The 13375-nt window shown below is 41.3% G+C and overlaps 1 protein-coding gene across 2 annotated transcripts in view; it reads left to right on the top strand.

The window, feature by feature from the left end:
* Positions 1-107: 107 nt before the first annotated feature.
* The window catches only part of LOC101161760 (partitioning defective 3 homolog), a 409769-nt gene continuing 396501 nt past the window's right edge, over positions 108-13375 (top strand). Inside the window, exon 1 of one of the 2 annotated variants that reach the window (XM_023950353.2) lies at positions 108-539. In XM_023950353.2, coding sequence (XP_023806121.1) covers positions 420-539 — 120 coding nt within the window. In that variant the 5' untranslated portion in view covers positions 108-419. The remainder of the gene's footprint in view (positions 540-13375) is intronic. The other variant, XM_023950354.2, reaches the window with a different exon arrangement.

Here is a 13375-nt window from a genome sequence, read left to right as displayed (position 1 = left end):
TCAACAGTTGAAAGTTTTTCTTGACCCATAAATCCGTAAGCACCCGAACCGACCCCAGCTCTGCCGGTTCGGGAGTGTGTGTCACTGTGTGCGTGCGTGGTGGATCCGGAGCCCGCGCTGGCTGGCTGGCTGGCGTGGGGCGCATTCCTCGTGCCTGCTGGAACACGCAGAGTCAGTTGTCAGCTGTCCAGTCGTGGAGCTCCTCGCTCTTCTCCCGGGAACTTTCTCTCTGAGTCAGTCAGTCAGACTCGGCGCGGCACGCGGAGGACGCCACGCGCCGCCTCCCGCAGCTGGATCCGGATCTTCTTCTTCTCTTTTTGGATTTATTTCATCCGGGAATGGTTTTCGTGGCGTGGACGCGGCGTCTTCCTCTCTGGAGTTAACGACACTCTGCTGGAGGGGAGGGGGGGGACACAGAGATGAAAGTGACGGTGTGCTTCGGCAGGACGCGGGTGGTCGTTCCGTGCGGGGATGGCGTCATCAAGGTCCAAAGTCTGGTCGAGAAGGCGACCATGCGCTACAGGAAAGCCATTGCAAAGGTGAGTGCCACCACTCCCGCGCGCTTTTCGTGGAACGTGGAAGTGGATCCACGCAGGAGCAACATGGCGCTTTCCCTGGAGGAGGGGGAGAAACAGCCAAGGCACCTGGCGGCTCCCACAACCGATACCAGTAGAGAGAGAGAGAAAGAGAGAGAGAGACCCCCAGGGGCCCCTGATAGACCAGAAAAGAGGGGGCTCTCAGTGAAAGGGGGGTTCTGATGAACCAGCTTCACTTTCTCCTCTGCTCATCCGTAAAGCTGAGAAACAGACGGGTCCAGACTCCAGTTCTCGGTTGGGTTGCGGTTCGGTTCCCCCCCGTCCATAGGAAAAGTCAGGAAACAATGGAAGCCCGAAGGCGTTGAGTCAATTCCGGAAGTGTCCTTAGGTTCAAACAGGCGCGAACTGTGAACTCAAACTTCCAGGTTGAATCTGTTCCTCAGAATCTTTCTGACCTGTGAAAACCTCCGTTTCTCAGAGTTAGGAGCTCTGTCTGTACTTTACTGCTCTTCCAGGTCGTGTCACACCGTCACTATGTCCATTTAGCCTATTTACCACTAGGAAATATTGGTCTTTCATCGTACACGCGAGATATACACGAAATATCTGTTTGTGTATTTTTGGTTGGTTGAGAATTACACAATTGATCCCTTGTGCTATCACTTAAACATTGGGAGTGGGGTCATCTAGACCCACTAGACAGTGCGCTGAACCTTTTTTCTGTAATGATTTGTGATCTTCACTGGTGTCCATGGATTACATGAACTCCTCTCCACCTTTATCCACCTTTGTCATGGTAGTGAGAAGACGTCAATGTAAGGGTGGGGTCATCTGGACCCCACAAGATAGCACAATGGTTATGTGTATTTTGCATTTGTAGTTTATACAGACTTATATGTAAATCTTATGCAGTTGTACTTGATTTTAGTGAGATGCATAGGAACATTTCCACGACCGTTCCACGTATATCTAACGGACTTTTCACGGATGTTTTATATTACATATATGGCGAAAATATAACCTTAAAATGACAGAATTGATGAACGAATCACTACTAAATGACATAAAAACAGCACAATAGTCACATGCGGTTCCTGATTTACATTGATTTATGTGTTCTTTGCTTGGGTTGTTCGTACTTCTTCCATGGTTTTAACGCGGTTCATACGTGATACATCTGTGAAAATTTCACATAAAGGCCACAACTTCAGAATCCTTTTTTCAGTTGTTTTTGGCAGTTTTTTTGTGTTAATATACTGATATATAAAGTAATAATTAACTAATAATTAATAATTATGAAAACATTTGCTATGTGCATATACTTTTTTTATTAACTTTTTCTGTCCAACAGCTGAGCAAACAGGAGCTGAAGGCCTCTTGTGTTGGACATATTTTACTGTTACAACAGGGGTTATGAATCTTCTGACACAAGGTGTTTATTTGAATAAACCCCGTTTAAAATTCAGGATAAACCTTATTTATATTGATTTTCTTTGTGTCAGTTTTTTGTTGGACTGGACAGAAAAGAAAAGAAAAGAAAAGAAAAGGAGGGAAGAGGAGAGAGGGATGTTAGAGAGAGGGGGCATAAAATCATATAGCGTCATGAAGCAACAAGTTGCTGGATGTTTATAATCATTACTGTCAGGTTTGGATGTTTAACAATCTGAAAGGGGCAGGGCCTGTCCACACACACACTCTAATGTGACCAACATACCTGTTGGATCCAAAAATGTTCACATACACACATGTCAACATGTACACAATATAACTAATATTCACACATGCATACTTATGCCTTCAGACCAACACATGTGAGACATTCATTCAGTCATGCAAACTGTTTGTGCAAAGGTGAGAAAGCACCTGTGCTCGAGTGAGTGTTTATGTTCTTCTGGGGTGGATGATGGAATGTATAAAGAAGGAGGGAGAGTGCCCTGTCATCCCCACACCAAGACCCCTGCAGCAGCAGCAGCAGCCTGGACCCCCCAACACCCACACAGTAGCAGATAGAGAAAAACTATCCCAGCAGGATCGCCACAGACGCCCCCAATGCCAGAGCAGGGAAGCATAGGGGGACAGAGAGTGTAAGCTCCAGCCCGACCAGAAGAATAGCCCGTCCTCTGCGCCTGGGTGGTCCAACGCCCCGGAAGAGAACCCCCAGCCCCAGACAAGCAGGCCACCACCATCCAGGAGTTCTGAGCATCCCCCCAGCCCAACCCAGGCACAAGCCTGGGCCCCCAAGGGAGACCCGCACCACGCTCCAGGCAGCCACCCACCCAGCCTACAGGAGGTCCAGGAGAGAGCAAGGCAGGGGCTTGCCACTCCTGCCCAGGAGAAGTGGGGGTCCCCAAGGAGTGTTGTAAACATGGCTTGACAGAGCTCACCCACAATTCCAACAATGTGAACATATATATATAAAAAAACACCCCTCTGCGGGTGGTTTCTCACCCAAGGTCGAGTCCTCTACCAGAGGACTGGGGGGTTGAGGGTCCTGCAGTATCTTAGCTGTTCCTAGCACTGTCCTTTTCTGGACTGAGAGGTCAGAGGTCTTTCCAGGGATCTGTTGTAGCCACTCCTCCAGCTTGGGGTTATACTGCCATAGTTTAACACAGACTCTGCTTCCATTTAGTATTCAAAAGGATTCTTGCTAAGGAAGCAGCTCAAATATTAGAATTATGAACTGCTTTGGTAACTCAATAATTGTTGTAGACATAGTGAAGAAAACACAGCACACAACAGGGGTAATGACAGATTCGACAGCAATACTCCGCTTTTGGATTTACAAGGTTCTAACTGAAAACAAAATCGTTAGGGTTTTTTGGAAACGTTTTTGCCAAACCTGGCCAGAAATTAAAAATTTGACGTAGGCCTACTGGTGCCAGTGCTATTTTCTGTTTTAACGCTTTAACATCTTTTGATCTATTGTAAAAGCGTTCCCAGTGGCCTTAGAATTTTATTTTGTAATTTTTAGCCAAAATAAAAAACATTTTTTTCTGCAGAGGAGTTTATTAGAAGTTTGCCTCTTGGTTGTGGGCGGGACTGTTGGCACAGAAGTAAGCCTCCTCTGATGTCCCATCATTCCTTTGGTTATTCACTCTCCCGCTAGCTGACAGCCCCTCACAACCCCAAGGTTACATTAGCGGTGTAACCAAAATGCCGAGAAAAATCGGAGCTATCCAGCCGTACAGTTTTGAGCCACATTACAGCTTGAATAAGGAAAACAAAGACAATTCCAACTGTCTACGTTGTTTGATTTCACTTTTCGGACAAGCTGCAGTTTCTTCTCTGACTTCTTCTGGTTGCTCGCCATGGCGCCACACATCTTGCATAGAGGTGTGTGCACTCAGACATACCCATGACAGTATGAGTCCTTTCATTTGCCTTGTCATTAATCAGTGATTATTTTGGTACATTGCAACTTATTGGCACACTTATAAGCTGCAGACAAAATACACTATTATCAAAATGTTGATACAAAAAAAATAAAACTCCTATAAGATTACATAGAGTCTAGAGCTTTAAATCTTATGTCCTGTTTGAGGCTGTAATGCCTCAACGTTGTTTAACAGTAATGTTATCTTTTAAGATAATATCAGTTTTAGGAACTCAAAGGCAACCGTATCCGCGTTCATGCCTCTGTTTACAGAGGCTTCAGAGTTTTCCTTGCTTCAGCAGAACACAGGCGACTGTTTTATTGATCCATGCAACCGTGTGTTGAAAGTGTAGAGCTGGGTTTTTCTTCTGGAGGATCCTTGATCAGCACATCTACAAGCGTGACAATCCAAGGTTTATGACCGTGAGGAGACCGAAATCCGAACACAATCTCCAATTCTGCATGCAGATTTTGGACGGGTAGTTCCCCATCTGTATTTGCGTCTGATCAAAGTTAAAAATAAAATTATGATGCAACAGATTTGTTGGCACGTCTTCAAAGGGTTGGTGACAAAAGGGTTAAAAGAGCCATCATCCGCAGTGTGGGTGTCGTCTTTGACGCTTGATGTGCGCCTCCACCCACCCCACGCACAACACTAGCGCCTCCATCCAACTCTTTCCCGTGAACCATCTGGGAGTTGCAAAACATTCTCTTGCACGTGTTACTCAGCTGTATTCAGAATTTGCAAGAGGGGTCTTTCAAAATAAAAATAAAAAAAACCTCTGAAGCAGCTAATCTCAGGCAGACAATGTCGCTCTGGAGTACCTGATCTTCTTTGGGGGTGGGGGTGCTGGGCTTGATTTCTTTGTTTCAATCCCAGGGGACCTGACAGCAGACACAAGCTTCCTCTCAAGGCACCATTGACTTCAGAGTCAATGTGGTTGGCGGTATGCGCAGCCATGAAGGATTAGCTCTCCTCACGCCTCTCCACCCTCCATGCGGCTGCCTCCTCCGCTCAAGCAGGGGGGTAATAGCCGCATATTTACCTCCACTCAACAGCAGCAACACCAAGATGATATTTTGTCAGCTTTGCTGTCTGCATACTAAAGGGCTCTCGGAGGAAACAAGGATCTGAATTGGTCCTCTTGTGGCGTGTTCGAGTACCCCGCCAACAAAAGGGAACTCAAATGTTTAGCCACTAGATCCATAACTTGTGGGCGCAGGTCTTTAAAGAGTTGTAAGATCTTGTTTGTTCCCTACATCCCTGTCGTCTCAGCATGATTTAGAGCTAAAACCCTAAAGTACGTAATTGTTCATCTTCCTCTTAAATCACTCTAAAGTAAGACTTGCTAACACATTGGGGCGTAGTCGCTAAAATCCCGAAATACAGCTGTTTTTCGACAAACACACAGAAAATAATTTTTTTTTAGCAATGAAGTCCTCTTCTCTGTAAAACAAAACAAAAAATGCTATGTCAAGTTAGCACACAAGAAGGCCTTTCAAACTAGGAATACTTTCACAAACGTCCTTGTATCAGCCATTTTTTTATGACACCAGTTGGATTTAAAGGGACGTTTCAGGTTAAAAAAAGAATGTGGTCTTGTCATGGTCAGCATCAAAGCTTTAGATTTATTAGTCTTGCCTGTTTAAGTTTCTCTAAATTGCATCCTATCTAATTCATTTAGCTGATTGCTGTAATTTATTTCATTTCCTTTGCTAAGTATCTGTTGTCCAATGTTGTGGATCGACTTCAATACAGTCTTGATTGGCAAAAGCCAAGGAATCAACAATTTGTTCCTCTGTTTCTGGGCAGCAGGACATTTACCAACATCCATTTGCTTAGGTTTTAAACACAACCATTCCTCTCACCCAACCAGCCAGCTCTGGGAATCTGAGCGGAAAATGTATTCCAGTCTTTGAATCCTCATATTCCCATTCAAAGAGCTGACATGAGCCAAGCCCTTCGCTACTTACTACAGCTCTGCAGAAACACTTGCGAAGTGTGGGAAATGCCTCAGAATTGGCTGTTAGTGCTTATTACCTCACACCACTCCGGGGTTATGTAATAACCTTGAGCTGCTGAATTTAAATAGGTTTATGGAGGACGGGTAAAGTTAGGGATGCTATGAAATAAACTGGAGTGGATGACAGTGCACTGTTCAGTGGAAGACAGAAAATAACAGATTGAATAACCTCTTACAGACCCTCTTGCACACAGATCTGCACTTTGACTTTGTTTGAATGTCTCATTTTTGTTTTTTCTTTCTTCATCTTCTTTTAGCTAAATCCCAATTCTATGATAAAAGCATCTTTTAAAGCCAAACCGAGTAAAAAGATTTGAGCGCTGCAGATCTCTGTTTGGCCCCTAAAATGGAAATCGGCCCCAATCACGCAGTTTCAGACTCAATTGGAATGGGATATTGTAACCCAATCAGATACATATTTTATTATTTAATTATTTTATAATTATGATCAGCACTCTGTATTTCACGCTTATTGTTATCGATAAATAATCCACTAGAAGTTTTTTCATGTCAGGATAACAACATTTTATTACCGTAAAGGAAAAAAACAGTTTGGTAAAGTTAGCAAGATATTCCCACATTCTTACTCATTATAATTCTTTAAAAAAAAATTTAAAACTGACATCAAGTGTCTATATTGATTTGTCTTAGCTCAAACAATAACCTATAAAGGTATTTGAACTGAAAAAAATGGGGGTTTATTTACTTTTAATGATATGGGCGGTTTTCATGCTGCCAACAGAAAGATGGCAGTTAGACGGCCCCAAGGGACCGTCTGCAAAGTGCAAGCTCCAGGAAAGAGGGATTTAAACAAAAAATCCATAATATCTCAAAAACAACCAAAACAAACAAATATTTATATTAATATTAGCTAGTCATGAATACTCATCATTACATTATTCAAGTTACATCAACGATTTTAAATGAAAGTCATCATTCATTTTATACATTTTTAATGAAGATATGAATCACATGTTCAATAGTTTTAAAAATACTAAAGTTATTTTCTGTGTTTCTTGCAAATAGTTAACTTTTTCCTTGATTGTTCAAGCTGCCTCACAGAAGTGTTGTGTTGAAATGTTGAAATAAAAATCCAATGAGTCAGAACTGGACCAAGGCCAAAAAACCCTGATCCCTGCCTAAAACCCAAGTTGGACTTCAAGTGAAGTGTTCACATTCAGAAACCTGCAGCAAAACAACCCAGTTTGTAGGAAAAAAAAAGATGACGGGGGAAAAAAGCCTTAATTTAATGCAGGGATGGCTGGTGACAACTTGGCAAGAGCTGCCTGTGAGTAAAAAAAGGGCGGCGATAGTAAACACAGTAATGAAATCCAGGATGTAGAAATGGGACTTTGAAAAAATTCAAAGTATTCAGAGATTGATTTATGGATTTCAACTATGCAAGCTGCTGGGATGAGTTTGGGCTGAGACAGTGACTAAAAATGAAGGTCAGGTGTTGGCTTGGCCTGAAGCTAGTTTAGACCTCCAAACGAAAATGTATTCCCACGTTGGTCTGACAACAAAATTGTAGCTCGTCACCTTAAACACATGCAAACAGAACATCTGAGGTGTTTTGGAAATGACCAAATCTGGGAACATCTCTGATTGACAGTCTTCTTGATAAGAAACTAACAAGCTCTCACAGGTTGGATGAGGGAAGGGTGGAAACGTTGCCTTACAAGACCCAGATCGTCTGCTTGTCTGTGAGTGATGAGGTAGTGAGTGCACTGATAGATGTATTTCACTTTGAGGCCCAACGTTTCAAGTTTTGGAGGCTAATTCTTTACAATTTCTAACATAAACAGCTCTGACTTAAGTCTGACAAGCTCTTCACTGGTTAGAATGTCTGACTTTTATCATTTTTGAAAGCAGTTTGGTTTATTGAATGCCTTTCTGTCAATTACCACAAATTAGCAAAGCCAATTGAATGAGATGTTTTCCAGTAATGTCAGTGTTTTGTTTCATATCCACCTTTATTCGATACAATTAAATAGACAAAAAAAGGGAACCCTTTAGCAGTCACTGGAGTCTGGCATGAGAAACTAAGTTTGATTGACACAATGGACTCTGTTGTGCTTGTGAGCGTGTTCAGACTAAGGCGGTAAAGTGTAGGTTTGTGTTGTTTGTCAGCTTTGCGGTTCTCTCCTGTCTTGAATAGATATGATGTCACCAGCCCTTCCAAAAACTGGCAGCCTGACAGTGGTTTGTACACGCCCACCAAGGTTATTGTATTGTGTAGGCTTTAGGAGTCACCTGTCAATCAACTCACACTACCGTTTGAGTGGAGATTTGATTTTAAATACAAAACAAATGATAAGGTTTTACTAAATGTATATTTACTTCTGTTGTTGGTGCGCTGTACTTTGGAGTAAGTGAGGAGTAGTTTGTTTGCCTCTAGTGGTTACTTGGTGTACAGCACCACAAACCGCAATTATTCATTTCTCCTTCATGATAAATTTTCAAACGGTTAGCACTTCCGTGAATTGAAAGGGACACCATCCAAACTTCACTACCTAATCCGAGTCCCTGATTGGTTAAACTTCGACCTGGTTTACCTTTGCGTATTGTACGTAAAACGAGAAACTTGCTTAGCAACGCGAGAACCTTTTAGTTTTAAACAAGGAAACCCAAAACTCGTGTTTACACCCGTTCACATAGACTTTTCATCGGAAGTACGCTTGAATGTGCGTTGCCAAGGGTGGTGTTAGCGTTTTTGTTTTTTTTAATATTGTTTTTTTTAAGTTGTTTTTTAATCCAACTTTATGTTGATTTATTCTCCTGTTGACTCTGTAGGTCTTTTTTTTGGGGGGGGGGGCTTATGCATAGTTTCCCCTCTTTGTCCTGGTGCATTTTGAATTCCCACTAGAGCACATCTTTAAACTGCTTCAATAAAGCGTATGCAAGAAAACAAACTACAGCCGCAACAATTCTGTTTCTCAAAACAGATCAAAGTGAAGTGGAAAATCTGTTGTAGATGCTCCATTTCCATGGGGGTCAGTCTGATGCAAGGTTTGAGAGTGGATCTGAAAACAATGACTCCTGCCACATGAAAGAGTGGCGTAACACTTATCTTATCTAACACCCCTCCTGCACCTTGGATCACATTGAAAAGACTTCAGGGCTCTCTACAGAGGAACATGTGTCCAAGTGAACATGCAGGTGCTGATAGACTAGTATTGTGTTTATGTGGGAGTAACATCTGCAGAAAGCCAAACATTTTGGATGCTTTTTTTTTTTAGGCAGAGCAAAGTGGGTTTGTGGCTTCTGCCGGAGAATGCACCGGCCATACCAAGCTATTGCGCCACTTTTAGACTCAGGGTCAGCATTTGTTGTCAATGCGCTTTCTCAAATTCTTGTCCTTTTGGTTTTGTTGTGTTCGTCCTTGGTCCTTGATACTTGAATAACAGAAATTCTTATTTTCAAACTCATGTACAGAGTTGGAAACCCATAGCTAGTTGTGAAGTTTGCCGTGTCTTTCATTCTTTCTTTGGAATAACCATACTGGGACCACAGTGACATAGCAAACCTCAGCTCTGTTGACCGGCCAACTTAAAATTTTTTGGTTCCAGTCATGATCTGCTGTTATCTTAACATGCTGGTTAAGACAAACAAGCTTATCATCAGCTCTTCCATCAGAAGAGGTGAAAGGAATCTGAACGCGTTGAGATATTCTAATTTAATGTTTACTTTGTCTTTGAAATGTTCATACAGTGTTTTTTTTAATTAAATTGCTACACATTTAAAGTTTGCAACATCTTTTTTTATAATCAACATCAGTTTTGGAAAAACAATAAATAACCCAAAAACCCTGATTCGCTGGTAGATACTTATCAATGGTTTGCAGTGATTTGTAGAAATCTGTTGAACGTTCTCGTCATCTTTTCTGCTGCATTTGATTTGATTAGATTTGACTTATTGTTTTATATCAAGCATTAATTCATTAATACACAGAAATTCAAAGAAATATCAGAAAAAAATCATTCAGAAAGAAAGCAAAACATTGTTTAAAAAGCAAAGAAAAATTAAATAACAGAGTAATTATGCATAATCATAAAGAGATTTTTCAGTATAATACAAACTTAGGTCACAGATTCATTAAATATAGTGATTATTAACTAAAGTCAAGTACAGTCTTTTTTGCTTGAAAAGGAGTGAAAACAAGTGAACTTCTATAATGCCACCCCTTTTGAATTATTTCATTTTATATTTTGCAATCTTGTCATAATCCGCTTTTTAAAGGCATACAATACAGAAATTGAAGAAGGGGTTGACAACCCACTCACAGTTAGACTCCCTGTTATATGTCAAACGCAGCTCTACTAAAGCCTTAGTCACATGCTGGGGTTTTTTTGGTGTCCAGGGCCTTTGGAAGGTTGTCGACATCTTAAAGGAAGCCCAGGTGCATCTTGCAGTTAGTTCTCTTGAGGCTCGTTCGGGTACCTCAAGGAATATCATAAAAATTGAATGTATGAATGAGGATTGAATGAATAATGGACATATTGTAAGTGCTTTGAGCATCTGGAAAAGCGCAGATGAATCTAATACATTATTATTATTATTATTGTTGTGTGTGTGGTAAGTGTATTGTGAAATATATGCAAGGCAAATTTAAGTTGCTCGCGCTTATCACACTCATGATGTACAAGTAATGCTGTTGTAAAATAATCTTACGCTACACTTTAGCCGTTCATAGGACCGTGTGCAAATGCTGCACGCCTAGGGTGCAAAGATGATAAATAAGTGTCTGAAGGATCCCGGAGGCTGTCCGCACAACTATAATCTAATTTCTCCAAGTGTTTGTCAGTTTGCGCCATAAGGGAGGGCACTCCTATCGCATGATCTTAACTTAACTTTATCTGTTAAGTGTTTGCTGCCACCTGTCACCCATGGCATGCCCGTTGAATAAAAACGTGCATGAACCTTTTTATTCTATGGGCTTACCAAGCAGTCTATGACCTTGCTTTTTTCGTGCCACGTACAATTTTGCCCATTTTCCGGTCACACACAACCTGTATCCACCCATAAAGGCAGTTCAGACTAAGGCTCAAGATGTCTCCTCTAAAGGAAACTGCTATTGTTGCTTTTAGGGTGAAAAGATTGAGTTTGCATGTATCTTTATGCAGCTATTGCCAAGGAATAGTGCTAAACCTGTAGGATTTGGCAGCATGATTTCGTAACTCGGATTACCTATCTAGTATGTCAGTTTTAAAGGAAAATGCCAATTTGGTAATTTTACAGTTCCCATTTGTTTTCATCCCAACCCTGCACTTCCATCTTCATTTACCTGACACACACCCATTTGTGAACACAGCCGTCTGCCAAAGATAATGGGTTAGCTGCAGGAAGCCTTATCATTAAGCTCCTTTCATGCAATTCTTTAGGTCGGGCTGGTTGCTGAAAAGCTGTGTTTGGGAGTCCAAAAGAACTGGCTTCAATGCCTGAAACATGGTAAAACATGTCAGAGGACGCAGTTTCATGTTGCCCAAAAAAAGCCCTCAGTAGGTCTTTTTTTAACCAAAGCTAGAAATGGAACCCCCTTCTTTACAATGTCTATTTGTGTTCATTTCTGCTACATTTTGAAATCTATTCCATCTTTTAGCAAGAAAGCTGAAGAGAACAAGATAGTCCATAAATTTCATGCTAGCTCAATTGGAACTGTGAAAACACAGTTTCCCATTTCCAGCCAGCAGTCTGACAAATGAAAGGAACCATGAACACCGTGTCAGGCTGTTACTACCGCTGGCTCGGAAGATGGGTCACATGACACACATGCAGGCTATGTAAAATGGAAACATAAAGCAATATGTCAGCATGTTGAATTCAAAGCGACTTAGTTGTAAAAAAGCAAAACAAAACATGCTTCGCCTCCTTTCAAGTACCTAGTTATATAATTCTGCATTTGGACCGTTCTAAAAAACTCTTAATGGAGAAAGTTGAGGTGAATTTTTCAAGGCCAAATTCAGAAACAGTTGGTAGTAGAGGGTCATACAACCGCAGTTATTCATTTCTTTAAGCTTTGGTCAAAAACAGACCAAAGGTTAAAGCAAGTTAAGTAGTGTTTCTATTACCGACTCTTTTTGCAGGAGAACTTTGCACTAGTTGGGTTTCGTTTTTGTGCAACCCACATGTTTTTGTGTGATGACATGCCCCCGGCTGAAGTGCTTTTGTTGTGTATTTAATCAGTTAATTGATTCAGAAAAATGTAATTGAAAGTACATTTTGTTTTGCATTGGTTACATATTTTTTCCTCTTTTGCCTCAAGCTAAATCCAACAGAGAGCAAGTTGTTGCAAAGGCCAACTATGTGGTTTGTGGTGTTTCAACATGCACACACACTATGACAGGCTCCGCTGGGTGGGATCCAAGGTTTTGTTAATAGAACAAACAGAACGTGTTCACCAAAGGATAACAGGCTGCAAAGTAACACACGTTTCAAAAGGAACATTTGATATTTTTCTAAAGAGTGTTATTTCTTCAGATCATGTAAGAAGGGGTTTAATGGAGCCTTGTGTATCATAAAACTGACTGACAAATAGCCTGAAACCTTGACTTTATCTTTCTACTGGTTTCTACTGAGGTCTAATCTGAACAATAACCTACACAGATTTTTGTGTACCTACTGCCATATTTTATTCAAAATCCTCATGGCCAAAATATGATTAATTGTGTAATTAGCCAGGAAATTAATGTTCTTTTGATGCCTTAAAACTGGTTCATTCCTAACTATAAACAACCCCAAAGTAGTATTTTGATCCGCTTACACATTTTGTAGTATTCCTCTAAAAACATGCTCTCTGAGTACCAGCCCCTCCCAATGTACGAAAACCAGCTGGTTCTCACATTGTGACATCATGAAGTGAGGAACCGCCCCTTCCAGGAGGAGTCTGCAATACCAGCACCGCCCCCAGGCTAACACACACACCTCCACGGAGCTAGCGGTTGTCGCCTAAACTCTTTCCCTTTCTATGCAAAGTATGCACATTCATCTTTGCAAAAGTTTGGATGTTGTTGTTTTTTTCGTGGGAGGAACGCAGACACGCTGCCGAGGCCGGCTCTAGGATGACGTCATGAAATGGGCGGCACCCACAAGGAGTGAAAGGCTCAGAGATCTAAGCGTCTTGCTTTCGGGTAGGAAAAGGAACTGCAAAAATAACTAATGTCATATAAATAGTCATTCTTTAGAATGGAAAAGGAAGTAAAATATTATCATTTATATGGATATAGTTTACTCTGAAAATCTTAAGAAATGTATAATATAGGCCCTTTAAGAGCTCAAAGTGGATTTTGCATGATAAAGGCCTTTTAAGTCTATGTGGTTTGTAGAGAAATTAGTTGAGTTACAAGTATTTCTTCACATTAAAAATAAGCTTTTGTCCCATTAATACAACTTCATAGAAAGGCTGCTAGCTTCATGCTTGTACGTTAGCAACAGATTACTAGCAT

Source organism: Oryzias latipes, chromosome 20, assembly GCF_053564925.1.
Source record: "Oryzias latipes strain Hd-rR chromosome 20, Olatipes_Hd-rR_3.1".
Lineage (NCBI taxonomy): Eukaryota > Metazoa > Chordata > Actinopteri > Beloniformes > Adrianichthyidae > Oryzias > Oryzias latipes.
This window is presented reverse-complemented; position numbering and strand designations above follow the sequence as displayed.